Genomic DNA, 19,280 nt, shown 5'->3' with positions numbered 1-19,280 from the left:
TGCTCATGACCTTCCCAGGGAGGCCCCTCGCCCTTACCAGGCACTTTCATCTTGGGAAGATACATCAGTCCTGGCGGAGAAAGCAGCAAGGCCTTTCCCCGGCTCACAAAAATTAATACAAATCTCAGAGGCTGCATCCCACAGCCGTGACCAGCGTGACCTGGCATCCCCTTTTCTGCAAACTTAAATGTTATCTAGAAATCGGGCCTGGCTCTGAAAGCTAAGGGCCTGGCAGGAGCCCGAGAAAGGGGAGAAACTTTCTGCGGCCCCAAGCTAATGGCAGTCACTGCACCGAGACCGGTCCCCTGGCATCCCTTTGCTCCAGCTGGCCAAGACAGACCACCAAGGTCAGCCAGATTTCCCCCCAGTCTGGCCGGCCCCGGACCCAGCTGGGAAGGGACCGAGAAGCACCGGGACCCGGATCCCGGCGTGAAAGGCCGCGCGCGGGGCACGGCGGGAATAGACGCTGCGCACAGAAACACTCGCCCCGCCCCGCGCCGCGCTCTAGTGGGCGGCCCTCCCGCGGGCGGCTCTGATTGGACTGCCGAACCCCGCGCGCTGATTGGCCGCGTGGGCGAGGCGGAGGAGAGCCGTGCGCAGCGGCGTATGTGGGGCCGTGTGCAGACCCGCGTGTGGCGCAGGCAAGGACCCTCAAAATAAACAGCCTCTACCTTGCGAGCCGTCTTCCCCAGGCCTGCGTCCGAGTCTCCGCCGCTGCGGGCCCGCTCCGACGCGGAAGGTGAGGGCTGGGGGAGGGGCCCGGCGCTGACGGAGCCGCAGTGCGGGTCGGGTCTGTGGCGGACAGAGAGGGTAGGGAGCGGCGAGGTGGCGATGGCGGCCGCACTTTGGCCTGCGCCGCTGCTGCGTCAGGCGGGAAGCTCGGCTGCTGCCGCCGCCTCGTACCCGGGTTTCTGGCGCACCGCTGTCGGACGACACTTCTGTCCTTTCTTCGTCCTGGAAAGCTGGGTCGCCGAGTATGCAGGTCTTTCGGCGCCACGGCCGCACCCCAGGCCGCAGGCTTAGGGCAGAGGAGGCCCGCCCGTGCGCCCTTGGGGCCGAGGCCCTGACGCTTCGAGGGTCGCGGAATGAGGGACCGAGGGTGGATTTGGCGGGAACTCACTTGAAGGAGTCCGTGTGGTGGGGAAAGGCTCCCGGCTGCGGATGAAGGGGGGATGGGGTGGGTATAGTCGTGCCGGCCATGTGCTGGGGTCGTGCGCCTGGCGGGCCATGTGCCAAGGGTTTTGGGGGCCTTAGAAAAGGGTTCTTAGGCCGGGCGCGGTGGCTCACGCCTGTAATCCCAGCACTTTGAGAGGCCCAGGCGGGCGGATCACGAGGTCAGGAGTTCGAGACCAGCCTGACCAATATGGTGAAACCTTGTCTGTACTAAAAATAAAAAATTAGCCGGGCATGGTGGCGGGCGCATGTAGTCCCAGCAGCTCGGGAGGCTGGACAGGAGAATCGCGTGAACCCGGGAGGCCGAGGTTGTGAGCCGAGATCGCGCCACTACACTCCAGCATGGGCAACAGAGAGAGACTCCGTCTTAAAAAAAAACAACAAAAAAAACACAAAGGGTTCTTGAAGAAGCCTTTGTGTTTGGAGTGGCGAGACTCTGCGGGAAGACTTGGGAGCCTTTAGAGTTTATACTCCCTATCCTTGATAGTTTTCCGATTCTTGAATTTTTATCGTCATTTAAATACTAAGTTGCTTGTGTTACATTACCATTCCAAAAGGGGCTGATGGGGCTCACATTCCCTGAGTCAACACTATTTAAGTTGCTGGGATCCTTTAAAAGCGCCATTACCAGAAAAAAACACGAATTTGTCAAACCTCCAAAACCACAGCAGCGGGCGGTAGTCTGCATCATTTCTTGGATTAATGAAACAGATGTAATTACAAACGAGACACGAAATTCAACTAGCTCTCCTCCATCTAGATTTTTCCATATCGTGAGAACCTATTTTAGAATGGCATAATGGTCCACATTTGGCTTTAGGTGTTGATTTTATTATGGGTAAGGCTTGTGCTTGTTCCCACATGTTAACCACATGGCCTCAGCCACAGGGCACTTCCAAAGGAAGTGACTGTTTCTGGTCTTGGGGGTCTTGTAAAAAGAGAACATTGCTCAGTAATCGTCTGTGATTTTAGCTAGTGTGTTTCAGGCATTATTCAGAAGGACTCAGAAGAGGTAAGATAAGCCAAAACTGAATTTGTTTTTTGTCTTTTTCAAAGTGAAGGAAGTCTAATGAATATCCCCATCTTGCTTTTAAATTACATTTTTAAAAGTAGATTTTTCCCCCTTTCCTATTGTTTGACCCAATTTTGGAGTGAAACGTAACCAGTTACTATTTCCATTCGAATTTAAATTAGCAATTTTATGTTATTTGTTTGCTCAAGCAGTATAACTGGAGTGTAGAGCTTTGAGGGTTTCAAAAAGGTAAGAGATGTAGTCCTTATCTCCTGGGCTTCCCCTTCCCCCCTCCTAAATAGTTTTAAATGCTTCTAATGAGTTACTCTGGTTAAGGATAATCAAACACCTGTAAACTGCCAGGATCCTAGGTACATGCTGTTTTTAGTTTGTTGAGCCTGATTCTTGTCTACAAGAGTTCTTTGTGTATTGGAATATAAAAGGAATAATTTATTACATTCCCAAGGGCAGAATTAAAGACTTAAGTTTTTCCGATTTCATCTCTTGATAAGTTTTTCTTTAAAAAAATAACAGTTTGTGTTTTTGTGAGGAACCAAAGGTCCTCTTTTTTTTCATATTGGTAACAGGAGAGGTAATGTATTTCAGATGGTGCAGTCTGTAAAATATTTTGAACCAAATCGGTGGAAGACCAGGGGTTTTTCTTTTTTTTTTTTTTTGAGACGGAGTTTCACTCTGTCGCCCAAGCTGGAGTGCAGTGGCGCGATCTCGGCTCACTGCGACCTCCGCCTCCCGGATTAAGCGATTCTCCTGCCTCAGCCTCCGAAGTAGCTGGGATTACAGGCGCCCGCCGCCACACCCAGCTAGTTTTTGTATTTTAGTAGAGACGGGGTTTCACCATGTTGGCCAGGCTGGTCTCGAACTCCTGACCTTGTGATCCGACTCCCTCGGCCTCTCAAAGTGCTAGGATTACAGGCATGAGCCACCGCGCCTGGCCAGGTTTTTCTTAAACTGGCATTTGAACATCTGGAACAGGCAGGGAGATGTCTTTTTTAAAGTATGAATGTGTTTTGTTACATGATTTATGACAATTCTACTTGTCTTTTTTTTTTTTTTTTTTTTTTTGAGACAGAGTCTTTTTCAGTCGGCCAGGCTGGAATGCAGTGGCACAGTCTCGGCTCACTGCAACCTCCATCTCCCGGGCTCAAGCAATTCTCCCGCCTCAGCCTCCCAAGTAGCTGGGATTACAGGCGTGTGCCACCACGCCCGGCTAATTTTTGTATTTTTTATATAGACGGGGTTTCACCATGTTGGCCAGGCTTGTCTTGATCTCCTGACCTCAGGTAATTCACCCGCCTCGGCCTCCCAAAGTGCTGGGATTACAGGCCTGAGCCACCGTGCCTTGCCAACAATTCTACTTGTCTTTTAAAGTTCAATAAAAATATGTGGCATGTATATGGGATAGTACCAAACTGGTGCCTAAAAGCAGTGAAACCACCATTGGACTAATTGGAATGATTTGTCTATTGGCTGAAGATTTGACCACAGAGAGATTCTGCTTTTTTTTCCTTGCAGGGATGAAAAATTAAAAAAAAAAAAAATTGGTTCCTTTTTCTCTTCCTAGCCTCCTGACAGTAAGTAGAGAGCCAGAAGAATGATGCCAAGGCATCCTGGCCTGCTATGTGGAGAATGCTCTTTCCTTACTGTCTCACTTAATAGAACTCCTGTTCTGGCAGTGTCAGATGCTGCAGCAGCAAGGGAATGCCATTGAGTGATTGCAGTAAGCTATGCAGCATTTTCATGTTTAAAACTACTGAGATAATAAAGTGAGAACTTGAGGCCACCAAATTTTAAGTTGTAATTAGAAGGATTTTGTTAATTAGGAATATGAGAGTGCTACAGTGATCACCTGGAATGGCTCCATAAATACAAATGAGGTGTTAACTAGTGAAGCAAGTTGCCAGTGTTTGTGTGTTTGGTGAGACTCCTAAGTTCTGCCATGAAGTTAAAGAAAATATCTTTTAAGATTCAAGAAAGGTGTGTGAATGAATTCAAAATTATTATGACTGTAGATTTTTTAAAAAGCTATCAGTATTTTACTTTGATTTTTATCTAAAGAGAAATACAGAATGAATACTTAAACAGCATTACAATTCAAATGTGTGTGGCTTTTTTTTTCTTAGTTACTAGATATATAGTAGTAATACCTTTATGTAATATTTTGAAGTAGAGATTGAATTGGTATAATTCCCTACCTTAAAAATATTACACAATAGCATTTTTGTCATATATTACGATAGCATTTTTGTGTACTTTACCACTTAACTTTTTTTTTTTCTTTTCTTTTTTTTTTTTGGAGACAAAGTCTTGCTCTGTCCCCAGGCGGGAGTGCAATGGCAGGATCTCAGCTCACTGCAACCTCTGCCTCTTGGGTTTAAGCCATTCTCCTGCCTCAGCCTCCTGAGTAGCTGGGACTATAGGCGTGTGCCACCACGCCCGGCTAATTTTTGTTTTTTTAGTTTTTTTTGGAGACGGAGTCTCGCTTTGTCACCCACACTGGAGTGCAAATGGCATGATCTCGGCTCACTGCAGCCTCCACCTCCTGGGTTCAAGCGATTCTCTTGCCTCAGTTTCCTGAATAGCTGAGATTATAGGCATGTACCACCACACCCAGTTAATTTTTGTATATTTAGTAGAGATGGGGTGTCACTGTGTTGGCCAGGCTGCCGACCTCAAGTGATCTTCCCGCCTCAGCCTCCCAAAGTGCTGGGATTACAGGCATGAGCCACTGTGCCCGGCCTCAATTCTTAACAAAAGCCTTTGCAGAGGATTGAGAGCCAGACTCTTGAAATTCTGATTGTAGTACTTTCTAGCTGTGTGGCTTTGGGTAGGTCACTTGGTGTCAGATTTTTTTATTTGTTTTTTTGAGACGGAGTCTCACACTGTCGCCCAGGCAACCTCCACCTCCGAGGTTCATGCCGTTCTCCTGCCTCAGCCTCCCGAGTAGCTGGGACTACAGGCGCCTGCCACCATGCCCGGCTAATTTTTTATATTTTTAGTAGAGATGGGGGTTTCACCGTGTTAGCCAGGATGGTCTTGATCTCCTGACCTTGTGATCCACCCGCCTTGGCCTCCCAAAGTGCTGGGATTACAGGCATGAGCCATTGCCCCTGGCCAATGTCAGATGTTTAGTTTGTCATTAAAATGGAGCAAGAATACATAACTCTTGAGGTTGTAAGATTATAGATACGTTTACTAATGACTGACTCATAGATATCCAGCTGTTAAAACTCTTCAAGAAGTAATCAGGGCAGGCGGAAATGGATGTAATTAACCAAGGTCAAGCAGTAAGTTCAGGAACCAGGATAAAAATACAGAATTGCTCCCGAGTAAGTACTCTGTTTTCCATTATTCTGGCTGGAATGCAGGTAATACAGAAAGTATATTGCTTCCTTTCATTGCTTTTTTTTTTCTTTTTTTTTTCCTTTGAGGTGGAGTTTCGCTCTTGTTGCCCAGGCTGGAGTGTGATGGCGTGATCTCGGCTCACCGCAACCTCTGCCTCCCGGGTTCAAGCGATTCTCCTGCCTCAGCCTCCTGAGTATCTGGAACTACAGGCACGCGCCACCGCACCCGGCCAATTTTGTGTTTTTAGTAGGGACGGGATTTCTCCATGTTGGTCAGGCTGGTCCTGAGCTCCCGACCTCCGGTGATCCACCCACCTCTGCCTCCCAAAGTGCTGGGATTACAGGTGTGAGCCAGCGCACCCGGCCCCCATAGTTTGTTTTTATTAAAAGAATCTGGGCCATCCTGGCTAACACGGTGAAACCCCCGTCTCTACTAAAAATACAAAAAAAAAAAAGTAGCCAGGCGTCGTGGTGGGCACCTGTAGTCCCAGCTACTCGAGAGGTTGAGGCAGGAGAATGGGGTGAACCTGGGAGGTGGAGCTTGCAGTGAGCCGAGATCGTGCCACTGCACTCCAGCCTGGGCGACAGCAAGACTCCGTCTCAAAAAAAAAAAAAAAAAAAAAAAATCTGAAGTGTTTCAGTACCATGTTGGGACAGTAAACTGACTTAATGGAGCATAATAATGTGCATACTTATATACATTCAGAGGGCAAAAGCTCCAGTATGGTCTAAATGCAGTTAAGTGAACAACATGAATGAGTCAGGGATAACCCTGAGCTTGCGAAAAGTAAGCATATATGCAAATGTGAATGTGTACAGCTGTGTTAGAAAACCATATAAAGTAATAAAGATAGCCAGAATCATACCCTACTTTGCTAGTGTCATTTTTATCTCCAACTTGCCTGTTGCTACTTTATTTTAAATGTATTTTCTAGGACAGAGTTATGAACATTCTATTTGTTAGAACCCTAGTTGTTAGTCTTGACCACATACTGTTAGATTTTAGTAGTTTACTATATTTGTTTTTAGTATCAATAGTATGGTACAAGTACTGACATTAAGGAAGACAAATTTAGTATACTAACCATTTGTGGTTTCTTTAATTCCAAGATAAGTTCAAAATGTGTAAAATAGTTACACCTCTTAGTTTAGCATACATGGCTCCTCACAGTGAATCTTAAGTCTTGTCAGACCTTATCTTTTTTTTTTTTTTTTTTTTTTTGAGACAGAGTCTTGCTCTGTTGCCCAGGCTGGAGTGCAGTGGTGCGATCTTGGCTCACTGCAACCTCTGCCTCCTGGGTTCAAGCAATTCTTGTGCCTCAGCCTCCTGAGTAGCTGGGATTACAGGCACGCACCACCATGTCCAGCTAATTTTTGTATTTTTAGTAGAGACAGGGTTTCACCATGTTGGCCAGCTGGTCTCGAACTCCTGACCTCAGGTGATCCATCTGCCTCGGCCTCCCAAAATGCTGGGATTAGAGGTGTGGGCCACCCCGCCCGGCCCAGACCTTATCTTGACTGTCTTAGTCATTTCTTCTCTTGCCTGACATGCCCTGTGCTCCTACCACCCTTTAAAGTGGTTTGTGTCATAAACATTTGATACACAAAAATTGAAACTTAGGACAAATATCTTGATGTCTGGTGGTTGAAAATGTGAACTGATTCGGAAATCACCGGTGTTTCTCCTCTTAATCTCTTCTCCATTCCATTCAGGAAATAGACTGTAAGGTGGGAAACAAGTATAAGCAGTTAGCCTCACTCTAAACCTGCTATGTAATAGACATTGGACTGAGTTCTGTCTACTCTCTGTAAGCAATCCAAGGTAATTGGCGAAAGTGGAAAGAATATGTACTCAGAAGACCAAAACTTTGGTTTTTAAATTGAATATCTATTAAGCACAAGGTAACAATTCTTACCACACACATCAGTTTTATTATTTCCCTTTTACAAATAAGACAGAGATGGGCAGTCAGATGTCTTTGAGGTAACACAGCAAGTAGTTAAACTGGGTTAAGTGATTAACCCAGGTTGAGTATGGTTCCAAAATCTCTTACAGTGTCAGGCAGGCTACATCAGTGCAGTATACATATATCAGTTTTCATGAAAAATTTTTTCCAGAGAAAACACAAACCCGAGGAACCTTCAGTAAGTGGTGCCTTATATTAGTGGTTTTTAACAAAAGGAAGAAACTTAAGTGTTTTCCTGCTGCCTGACAAAAGTGAAAAACAGTATTTTGGTTTTTATTGAAGTTAGCATGTATGTCTTGTAGCTTGCATAAAATAGTATTGAAATCCAATTGATTATGAATTCTTGGACTAAGAGAACCTGGATGACAAATTAGAGGTTCTGGCCTGGTTGCTGGCTTTTTTAGTTGTCTTGGGTGTAAATTTCTCAGCCACACGTGGGGATTGTGTTAGATAATCTGAAAAAAATCTAATTTTCATGGTTTTATGATTCAGCAGCTTTCTTCCTTTGATATTTTCTAGTATTTGCTTTATTATAGATTGGAATCCTCAAAATAACATTTACAAGTAGAAGATACTTCTGTTACTGGATTTTAAAAAAAATTACATTGGGAATGTCCTTTGAGTGGTTAGCCCTAATCCCTGTCAGAAGCTGAAAGTTGTGGATCCTAAATTCATCTGGGCAGAATCTTACCTATGATTTCAGAAAGCTGAGAGTTTCAGAGTGACTGTAGTCAGTCCTTAGTGAGTACAACATTGAGAATACATCATTACTTTAAATTAATGGTGCAGTAACTCTTGTGACTGATAGCAATAATTTAGGTGCTTTGTTGTTAGTACTTGATTAGATTGGATTGGGTCAGTTAGTTTCACCAAATTGCTAAAGACACCTGCCCCCCTAGAATTAAAATACTGAGTTACATAATGGCTACTAAAAGGATAACTATATGGGGTGTTCAATGATTCAAAGGTGAATTACTTGGTCTCTACCTTCAAGGAATATGATACAAGGCAATATGGTACTGCCATTAGACAGATATTAACAAAGTGTCTTGGGACTTAATAGGAAGGGTAGTTCCAGGCTGGGAGATGTAGTCAGATTCTTTTATAGAGTTGGCATTTGAGTTGGCCCGTGAAGGTTGGAAAAAGTTGTGACAGGTGGAAAAGGAGCAGGGGAGACCAGGACAGTGCAGTGAAATTCCAGCCAGGAGCAGTCATAGGCAATGAGACAGCCTCATGGAGCCATGATTCTCAGCTGTCTTACCTTACCTTAGTTTTCCTAAGGAATATCATGGAATTCTGTAAAGACCTTTAAACTAAATAATGTTCATATGAGATGAGTGCTAGGATGGGGACCTGCTGCCTAATATAAGTAGTGTGAGTCTAAAACACTGTGGAAAGTGGTTAGTTTAATAATGTTATTAAAGAGACAAGTCTATCACAAGGGACCAGTTACCAGTGAAACTGTAGACCACCTGATTCACTGCGATAGGGTTAGCCAAAGGGAGGAGAAGGCAGATTGCATACATAGTACCTAAGGCCACTCAAAGACCTCTTTTAAAATCACGTGTCATGTTGATGACATTTGGAGGCTATTAATGTTTTTCTTCCCTTTTAAGACTTAGTGTTTTCTTTATTAGCATTAATTTACTCTAGTAAACAAAATTATGTGTGACTAAAAATGGCAAAACAGGCTGGGCGCAGTGGCTCACGCCTGTAATCCCAACACTTTGGGAGGCCAAGGCGGGTGGATCACTAGGTCAGGAGATCGAGACCATCCTGGCCAACATGGTGAAACCCCGTCTCTACTAAAATACAAAAAAATTACCTGGGCGTGGTGGTGCACGCCTGTAGTCCCAGCTATGTGGGAGGCTGAGGCAGGGGAATCGCTTGAACCCAGGAGGTGAAGGTTGCAGTGAGCCAAGATGGCGCCACCACACTCCAGCCTGGTGACAGAGCGAGACTGTCTCAAAAAAAAAAAAAAAAAAAAAAAGCAAAACATCTAAAACTTCTGTTATATTCTAGTGTGTAAAGTTCTGCCTTTGCCACTGAGATGCACATCTGTTTTACAGAATAGTTTTCTTTCTTTCTTTCTTTCTTTCTTTCTTTCTTTGAAGACGGAGTCTTGCTCTGTCACCCAGGCTGGAGTGTGGTGGCCCAGTCTGAGCTCACTGCAACCTCCGCCTCCCGGGTTCAAGCAATTCTCCTGCCTCAGCCTCTCGAGTAGCTGGGACTACAGGCGCGTTACCACCACGCCTGGGTAATTTTTTTATTTTAGTAGAGTTGGGGTTTCACCATGTTGGCCAGGATGGTCTTGATTTCCTGACCTCATGATCCGCCTGCCTCCCAAAGTGCTGAGATTACAGGCGTGAGCCACCACGCCTGCCCTAATTTTGTGTTTTTAGTAGAGATGGAGTTTCACTGTGTTGGTCAGGCTGATGTCCAACTCCTGACCTCAGGTGATCCTCCTGCCTTGGCGTCCCAAAGTGCTGGGATTACAGGTGTGAGCCACTGTGCCCATCCTTGTTTTGTATTTTCTAAAAGAGATGTATCTTGTTTAAATATTAAATTATAAGATATTCAGGCCTTGCAAATAGTCTGGATTACACTGTAAAAGTAATCATTTATGTGCAAATAATTCCTTGAGATCAATAGTTAAATGAGCTCAAGCTGATCTGACTAAACTGGAGAAGATACAGAATGAAGATGGGGAGGAAGTGGTGCCATAAGCAGCTTTTTTTCTTTGACCGTTTTATATGCCTTTTTTTTTTTTTTTGGAGATGGAGTTTCACTCTTGTAACACAGGTTGGAGTGCAATTGCTTGGCTTGCAACATCCTCCACCTCCCGGGTTCAAGAGATTATCCTGCCTCCGCCTCCTGAGTAGCTGGGATTATAGGCATGAGCCACCAAGCCTGGCTAATTTTGCATTTTTAGTAGAGACGGGGTTTCTCCTTGTTGGTGAGGCTGGTCTCGAACTCCCAACCTCAGGTAAACCATCCTCCTCGGCCTCCCAAAGTGCTGGGATTACAGGTGTGAGCCACCGTGCCCTGCCTGCCATTCTTTTTTTTTTTTTTTTTTTTAATTCTGACTCTTCTGTTGTGGAAACCAGCAAATACTTCACATAATTTAGGATGCTAATAGTAGTACAGTTAAAAGAATGATTACAAAGCAGATACTATTTCAAATTCTGTAAAAATCTGTTTTTAATATCCTTCACTGGCTGTTTCTTCTGACTAGAAATGTTTTGTACATCTGAAAGCACCAGTAACTCATAGCCAAATAATTTTTTTGGTAATATGTTCATAGGCAAGTGGCAAGAGTTAGTAGAAAGATTTCTCTAAGAATTTATCCTAAATCAGATTACACAGAGTTGGGGTAAGTGAGTATTGTGTTATTTTCTTTTGTGTATTTGACAATGGGAACTTTTTGAAACTCAACTTCAAGGTAATTTTAAGTCACTAAATTTGTCCACAAGTTAATGATTAAACAGTTACTGAAAGTGGAGAACCTTGCCATTTTTCGGACTGCGTTTTGGGTCTTTGGCACTGTGGTTAGGTTAGCTAATTCGATTATCCACTCAAGTTTTACTCAGTTGGAAATATGTTTTTTTAGATGATGGTGCCTGTGCTTAGGTTTGAGAGGATATTTAAAATACGACTTTGTGTGCTCTTGTTTGACAATGGAATTAAGGGTAAAAATATTTAGATATGGAAGTGTGAAAATATAGTTGCATTGTTTTCATTCTGTTCTATTCCATTTCATTCTATTTTAAGAGTAGCCTCATTTTTAGATTGTTACATAAGTACAAAATCCATTTGCTTTAGTGGGAGTTTTATTTTTATTTTAAAATGATAACCAATTAAAGGAGTTTATTATGAAATTCTAAGTAGCATTGTTTAAAATGTAAAATTACATTACAGAAACATTTGGAAAGGGGAGAATAAAAGAAAACAAAACACAAATGTTGCCTGTGCTGTAGGTGCTATTATTAGCGCTTTGGTGTAACTCATGGTCGTTTTCCTACTATTTTTATCATACAGTCATCTCTTGGTATCTGTGAAGTGGTTCCACGAACTCCCTCAGATACCAAAATCCTCCTATGCTCAAGTTCCCAATATAAAATAGTGTAGTACTTGCATTACAACCTTTGCACATCTTCCCATATACTTTAAAATCATCTTTAGATTACTTATAATACCTAACACAATGTAAATGCTGAATAAGTAGTTGTTAACATTGTATTGTTTAGGGAATAATGGCAAGAGAAGTCTGCATGTGCAATACAGATGCAACTTTTTCCCACTGAATATTTTTATTCCAAGGTTGGTTGAAGCCATGGATGCAGAACCCATGGATATAGAGGGCCTACTGTACTTGTACCATCTAGAGATAAGATTTGTATCTTGCATTTGTTTTAACATATCTGTTGTAAGGAATATCTCAGTCACCAGGCAAGTGCTGCAGTATAACTAGGTACTATGTCAGGTGCTAAGGTTAAGAGAGTATTTTCCTTCACTGACTCCTCACTCCGAGAATCCATTTTACAGCTTCATTGGTTTGGGTTATTCCAATTTTTTGATGTGAGTAAATAAATGACTTCTATTTGCCCAAAATAAAGCTTATATAGGCCTTATAACCATGCAAATGTGTCCATTAAGTTGGACCTGGAATGAGTGAATGAGTATTACTGCCAGTGTGTGTGTGTGTGTGTGTGTCTGCCTGCCTGCCTGCCTGCCTGCCTGCCTGTCTGCCTGTCTGTCTGTCTGTCTGTCTGTCTCACTTTGTCCCCTAGGCTGGAGTGCAGTGGTATGATCTGTCTGTCTGTCTGTCTGCCTGCCTGCCTGCCTGCCTGCCTGTCTGCCTGTCTGTCTGTCTCACTTTGTCCCCTAGGCTGGAGTGCAGTGGTATGATCTCGGCTCACTGCAACCTCCACCTCCCGGGTTCAAGCGATTCTTCTGCCTCAGCCTCCTGAGTAGCTGGGATTACAGGCGCATGCCGCCATGCCCGGCTGTTTTTTGTATTTTTAGTAGAGACGGGGTTTCGCCATGTTGGCCAGACTGGTCTCAAACTCCTGACCTCAGATGGTCCACCCGCTTCAGCCTCCCAAAGTGCTAGGATTACAGGCATGAGCCACCGTGCCCAGCCACTACCAATTATTTCTCGTAATGGATTTTCATTGACCCTAACCCTGTAAATTCCATCACTTTTATCAACGTGTATATTATGATAGGTCTATAATACCCAAGCATGTAGTTGTGTGATTATTTTATTTTTTTGAGATGGAGTCTCAATGTTGCCCAGGCTGGAGTACAGTGGCACCATCTCAGCTCACTGTAAGCTCCGCCTCCTGGGTTCACACCATTCTCCTGCCTCAGCCTCCCAAGTAGCTGGGATTACAGGCGCCCACTACTTCACCTGGCTAATTTTTTTGTATTTTTCGTAGAGACGGGGTTTCACCATGTTAGCCAAGATGGTCTCGATCTCATGATCCACCCACCTCGGCCTCCCAAAGTGCTGGGATTACTGGCGTGAGCCACCATGCCTAGCTATTTTTTTAACCAATATATATTAGCTAGCTTTTTTACCCAGAATAATTTTCCAAAAATACATTTAATAGAGAATAAAAGTTAAAAGAACTTTCAGTGGTTTAATGCTGTTACTTTTAATATTTCAAAGATCTGACTGCAGCCATGAGCAGCAATGAGTGCTTCAAGTGTGGACGATCTGGCCACTGGGCCCGGGAATGTCCTACTGGTGGAGGCCGTGGTCGTGGAATGAGAAGCCGTGGCAGAGGTGGTTTTACCTCGGATAGAGGTATTTTGTCGAATAGAAAAATTTGAAGTACTTCAGTATTTGTTAGTATCAAGACTGGTCTGACTAGCCGAATTCTTTGTCTTTGCTCAAAACAGGTTTCCAGTTTGTTTCCTCGTCTCTTCCAGACATCTGTTATCGCTGTGGTGAGTCTGGTCATCTTGCCAAGGATTGTGATCTTCAGGAGGATGGTAAGTATTTAACACTTCCTTTTCATACCCCTCTAGAGCTTGGAGAGGTGAGCACATGCAACTGTGTATAGCATTTCCACCTTTGAGGTTTTGTATTGTATAATTTAAAACGTAACACTTTGTAAAGGTTTTATAGTCTTGGCCTGTTTCTTTTCCTTATTGTTGAAGCCTGCTATAACTGCGGTAGAGGTGGCCACATTGCCAAGGACTGCAAGGAGCCCAAGAGAGAGCGAGAGCAATGCTGCTACAACTGTGGCAAACCAGGCCATCTGGCTCGTGACTGCGACCATGCAGATGAGCAGAAATGCTATTCTTGTGGAGAATTCGGACACATTCAAAAAGACTGCACCAAAGTGAAGTGCTATAGGTAAGGTGTCAGAATGTTGTTAGAAGAAAACTCATTGCAGAGATTCTTCCAGAGATGAATTAGCTATAAATGGAAGGGCCTTAGTAAATTCAGTGAAACTTAGCTGTGACCAGATAAGACCAATTTTCAGCATATGTAACTGGCAGTCTATCTGTATATAATTCTGTATTCTGCCCTGATACCCTGTGGCTTATGGTGCCTGGGCAGTTTTCACAACTGGACTTTTTTAATATATAAAAGTAAGAGTGTTATAATTTGAAACTTCCAGAGACTTCATAGAAAGCTCTGTAATATGCATAAATCTTTTATCATGTAACCAGAAATCTTTGCCTGTTTGTGACATGTAAGTGTATAATTTGATAAATGTTGTTGTGTACATATCTGTGAAACCTTAGGGGTTAATTGCATGAAAACAAAGATCAGGCGTTTTGTTCTGCATGGTGACTGTTGCTTTGGTAGACAGTTTTTTACTGAGGCCCATTGTGAAAACTTTTAATTTCTTTTTTAGGTGTGGTGAAACTGGTCATGTAGCCATCAACTGCAGCAAGACAAGTGAAGTCAACTGTTACCGCTGTGGCGAGTCAGGGCACCTTGCACGGGAATGCACAATTGAGGCTACAGCCTAATTATTTTCCTTTGTCGCCCCTCCTTTTTCTGATTGATGGTTGTATTATTTTCTCTGAATCCTCTTCACTGGCCAAAGGTTGGCAGATAGAGGCAACTCCCAGGCCAGTGAGCTTTACTTGCCGTGTAAAAGGAGGAAAGGGGTGGAAAAAAACCGACTTTCTGCATTTAACTACAAAAAAAAGTTTATGTTTAGTTTGGTAGAGGTGTTATGTATAATGCTTTGTTAAAGAACCCCCTTTCCGTGCCACTGGTGAATAGGGATTGATGAATGGGAAGAGTTGAGTCAGACCAGTAAGCCCGTCCTGGGTTCCTTGAACATGTTCCCATGTAGGAGGTAAAACCAATTCTGGAAGTGTCTATGAACTTCCATAAATAACTTTAATTTTAGTATAATGATGGTCTTGGATTGTCTGACCTCAGTAGCTATTAAATAACATCAAGTAACATCTGTATCAGGCCCTACATAGAACATACAGTTGAGTGGGAGTAAACAAAAAGATAAACGTGTGTTAATGGCTGTTCGAGAGAAATCGGAATAAAAGCCTAAACAGGAACAACTTCATCACAGTGTTGATGTTGGACACATAGATGGTGATGGCAAAGGTTTAGAACACATTATTTTCAAAGACTAAATCTAAAACCCAGAGTAAACATCAATGCTCAGAGTTAGCATAATTTGGAGCTATTCAGGAATTGCAGAGAAATGCATTTTCACAGAAATCAAGATGTTATTTTTGTATACTATATCACTTAGACAACTGTGTTTCATTTGCTGTAATCAGTTTTTAAAAGTCAGATGGAAAGAGCAACTGAAGTCCTAGAAAATAGAAATGTAATTTTAAACTATTCCAATAAAGCTGGAGGAGGAAGGGGAGTTTGACTAAAGTTCTTTTTGTTTGTTTCAAATTTTCATTAATGTATATAGTGCAAAATACCATATTAAAGAGGGGAATGTGGAGGACTGAAAGCTGACAGTTTGGACTTTTCTTTTTGTACTTAAGTCATGTCTTCAATAATGAAAATTGCTGTCAAAAGGATGTATGGGATTTAGATACTTTTGCAAAGCTATAGAAAATTCACTTTGTAATCTGTTATAATAATGCCCTTGAGTTCTGTGTTCAGTCTGAACAGGTTTTTTGGTGGTGGTGGTTTTGTTTTGTTTTGGAGACGGAGTCTCACTCTTGTCGCCCAGGCTGGAGTGCAGTGACGTGATCTTGGCACACTGCAACCTCCACCTCCCGGGTTCAAGCAATTCTCCTGCCTCAGCCTCCTGAGTAGCTGGGATTACAGGCACCCGCCACCACTCCCTGCTAATTTTTTGTATTTTTATTTTTATTTTTTTATTTTTATTTTTTGAGACGGAGTCTTGCTCTGTTGCCCAGGCTGGAGTGTAGTGGCGCGATCTCGGCTCACTGCAAGCTCCGCCTCCTGGGTTTGTGCCATTCTCCTGCCTCAGCCTCCTGAGTAGCTGGGGCTACAGGTACCCGCCACCGCACCCGGCTAATTTTTTTTTTTTTTTGTATTTTTAGTAGAGACGGGGTTTCATGGTGTTAGCCAGGATGGTCTCAATCTCCTGACCTCGTGATCCGCCCGCCTCGGCCTCCCAAAGTGCTGGGATTACAGGCGTGAGCCACCGCGCCCGGCCTATTTTTTGTATTTTTAGTAGAGACTGGGTTTCATCATGTTGGTCGGGCTGGTCTCCAACTCCTGACCTCAGGTGATCCACCTGCCCCGCCCCCCAAAGTGCTAGTGTTACAGGTGCGAGCCACCGTGTCCGGCCGATTCTGAACAGTTTTAATACCATTGCTGTTCTAGTGTTTTGTGTTTTTCCTGGGCCTTTTTTTTTTTTTTTTTTTTTTTTTTTGAGACAGTCTCGCTCTGTTGCCCAGGCTAGAGTGCAATGGTGCAATCTCAGCTCACTGCAGCCTCCACCCCCCACCCGCACACCCCGTTCAAGTAATTCTCCTGCCTCAGCCTCCCAAATAGCTGGGATTACAGGTGTCCACTACCACACCCAGCTAATTTTTGTTATTTTTAGTAGAGATGGGGTTTCACTGTGTTGGTCAGGCTGGTCTCCAACTGTTGCCCTCAGGTGAGCCACTGTGCCCCACCTTTTCCTGGGTTTCATAAGGATCTGAAGTGGTGGATTCCTTGTTTTTGCTAGTATCTCATTTAGAGTTGAGATGGACCTTAAAACTCATCTGTTTTAACTCACTTTTTAATAGATGAGTTAAACTTAATTTACTTAAGGATGTACAGTTAGAGCCTGGAACTTCAACCATTATTCACTCTCCATGCCCTGTTTCCCCCCACTTCGAAATTAAATGCAGTTAGCATCATATAGTTCATTTTCCCCCTCCATGCTGCTGTGTGATTCTTGACTTTGGGTATGAGTTTTTCATCCTTCATGCAGGGTTCTGTCAGTTCATGGTATAGTGATTCAGTGTTAAAATGATGGTGTCTCAGCTGTGCTGTGCACATTCCAACCTTGTCAAATTAATAGTCCCGAGCAAGCAAGAAAAAGAGGTAATAACATACCCATTTCTTTATGAATATAAGCTTATAATATTTTTTCATGTGCTATTTTTACTGAGCAAATTGTTTGTCTCACATGTTAACACAATAAATATCTTGACAATTTTATTTTCTACCATATGTATGAAACAGCATAAGGAAAGACTTTTTCGAAGGCATCACTGTTAGGTTGGGGGAAAGACTTATTTTTGAAGGCATCAGTGTTAAATGAGGTTTGGGGGCTGGTGTGCACATGGAGTTATTTCCCCCAAAATTCTGGGCCTCATGTAGGAAAACCTAAAACATAGCAAATGGGATATGTTGTTATGGCTCTTATGGCTCTTCAGGTCAGCTTAGTTCTCGTTAATAGTACTTTCTCCTGCGTTAATCACAGCTTTGTGTGTTGGGAAGGGAAAAAGTAAAGTGGGTTGGTTAAAATTTAGAACTCCTTTGCTTCATGCACCCATTCCTTGTGCTGAATTTGTAGTACTTTAGTTGCCTTTTGAGACCTTTTGAAACAACATAATTAAGGACCTATTCACAGGAGACCACAAAGTGTTCCTTTATAAGATAAAATTTATTTGCATTGACCTTGATGACTGGAAAGCAAATGCAACATGAAAATGTGTATTTTACAGAGAAATCCAGCTAACTAAAAGGAGTCACACTGGGCGTGGTGGCTTATTCCTGTGATCCCAGCACCTTGGGAACCCAAGATGGGTGGATCATGAGGTCAGGAGTTCGAGACCATCCTGGCTGACATGGGGAAACCGTCTCTACTGAAAATGCAAAAATTAGCCAGGTGTGGTGTCACACGCCTTGATTCTCAGCTACTCAGGAGGCTGAGGCAGGAGAATACCTCGAACCGGGAGGCAGAGGTTGCAGTGAGCCAAGATTGGCGCCATTGCACTCCATTCTGGGGAACAGACAGACTCTGTCTCAAAAAAAAAAAAAAACAACAGTACAATGAACCCCCCCCATGTGTTCTCGATCTAGAGTTAACAATAGTTTGAAAGTAAGTTATAGACGTGACACTTCACTTTATCATTGCATCTTATAATATGTTCTCATTACCACAGTACCATTATCATACTTAATGTATCTAAACATTATTCCCTAGTATCTGATATCTAATACTATATTCAAATAGCATAATTGTGTCTAAGAAGTGTTATGTAGCTACTTTTTCCAAACCAGGATCCAGTCAGCATTTATGAGTTGCATTAGGTTAATGTGTTTCTTTTTCTTATTTTGAGAAGGAGTCTTGCTCTGGAGCTCAGTGGCATGATCTTGGCCCACTGCAACATCCGCCTCCTGGGTTCAAGCAATTCTCGTGCCTCAGCCTTCTGAGTAGCTGAGATTACAGGTGCCTGCCACCAAGCCCAGCTAATTTTTTTTAGTAGAGACGGGGTTTCACACTGTTGGCCAGGTTGGTCTCTTAACTCCTGACCTCAAGTGATCCGCCCACCTCAGCCCCCCAAAGTGCTGGGATTACAGGCGTGAGCCACTGTGCCCGGCCAGGTTAATCGGTTTCTTTAGTTTGTCTTACTCTCCTAACTTAACTGTTAGGAGGCTACAACAGTTTTTTTGAATGTCCTCTATTTACTGGTTTTCCTATGGTACCGTTTAACTTGTTTTTCTATATCTCTGTATTTCCTGGTCTGGAGGCTAAATTATTAGGTTCAGCTTAAAGTTTTTGCCTTTTTTTTTTTTTTTTTTTTTTTTTTTGGGACAGAGTCTTGCTATGGGCACCCAGGCTGGAGTGCAGTGGCTCAACCATAGCTCCCTGTAGCCTTCAACTCCTGGGCTCAAGGGATCCTCCCACTTTCAGCCTCCATAGTAGCTGGGACTAGGGGCGTGTGCCACCAAGCCCGGCTAATTTTTTAATTTTTTGTAGAGACAAGGTCTTGCAGCCAGGCACCGTGGCTCACGCTTGTAATCCCAGCACTGGGAGGCTGAGGCGGACGGATCACCTGAGGTCAGGAGTTCAACACCAGCCTGGCCAACATGGCGAAACGCCATCTCTACCAAAAATACAAAAATTAGTGGGGTATGGTGGCAGTTGCCTGTAATCCCAGCTACTCAGGAGGCTGAGGCAGAAGAATCACTTGAACCCGGGAGGTGGAGGTTGCAGTGAGCCAAGATGGTGTCACTGCACTCTAGCTTGGGGGATAGTGCGAGACTGCCTCCAAAAAAATGAGGTCTTGTTATGTTGCCTGGGCTGCTCTCAAACTACTGGCTTGAAGTGATCCTCCTGC

The 19,280-nt window shown here is 43.6% G+C and overlaps 1 protein-coding gene across 7 annotated transcripts; it reads left to right on the top strand.

Moving 5' to 3' along the window:
- The first annotated feature begins 461 nt into the window (after positions 1-461).
- On the top strand, positions 462-15,475 carry CNBP (CCHC-type zinc finger nucleic acid binding protein). 7 transcript variants are annotated; one of them, XM_004036274.4, is made up of 5 exons: positions 462-739; positions 13,189-13,326; positions 13,422-13,514; positions 13,683-13,881; positions 14,390-15,475. In XM_004036274.4, exons 2-5 carry the CDS (start codon positions 13,203-13,205, stop codon positions 14,505-14,507), a joined length of 534 nt encoding a protein of 177 aa, XP_004036322.1. In that variant the 5' UTR covers positions 462-739; positions 13,189-13,202; the 3' UTR covers positions 14,508-15,475. The 7 variants fall into 7 exon arrangements, with proteins under 7 accessions (XP_004036322.1, XP_004036323.1, XP_018878844.1 ...); XM_004036275.4 differs by having other exon boundaries at positions 485-739; positions 13,189-13,305; XM_019023299.3 differs by having other exon boundaries at positions 545-739; positions 13,189-13,305; positions 13,680-13,881.
- Positions 15,476-19,280: the final 3,805 nt, after the last annotated feature.

The sequence above is a fragment of the Gorilla gorilla genome, chromosome 2, assembly GCF_029281585.2.
Source record: "Gorilla gorilla gorilla isolate KB3781 chromosome 2, NHGRI_mGorGor1-v2.1_pri, whole genome shotgun sequence".
In the NCBI taxonomy this organism is placed as follows: domain Eukaryota; kingdom Metazoa; phylum Chordata; class Mammalia; order Primates; family Hominidae; genus Gorilla; species Gorilla gorilla.
This window is presented reverse-complemented; position numbering and strand designations above follow the sequence as displayed.

What these genes read in the sequence shown, in the direction of transcription:
- CNBP (XM_019023297.3), top strand. Translation starts at nt 13,203, where the DNA reads ATGAGCAGCAATGAGTGCTTCAAGTGTGGACGATCTGGCCACTGGGCC. An exon ending in TGGTTTTACCTCGGATAGAG is followed by an intron (nt 13,327 to 13,421) that starts GTATTTTGTCGA and finishes TGCTCAAAACAG; the next exon opens with GTTTCCAGTTTGTTTCCTCG. An exon ending in ACCAAAGTGAAGTGCTATAG is followed by an intron (nt 13,882 to 14,389) that starts GTAAGGTGTCAG and finishes TTTCTTTTTTAG; the next exon opens with GTGTGGTGAAACTGGTCATG.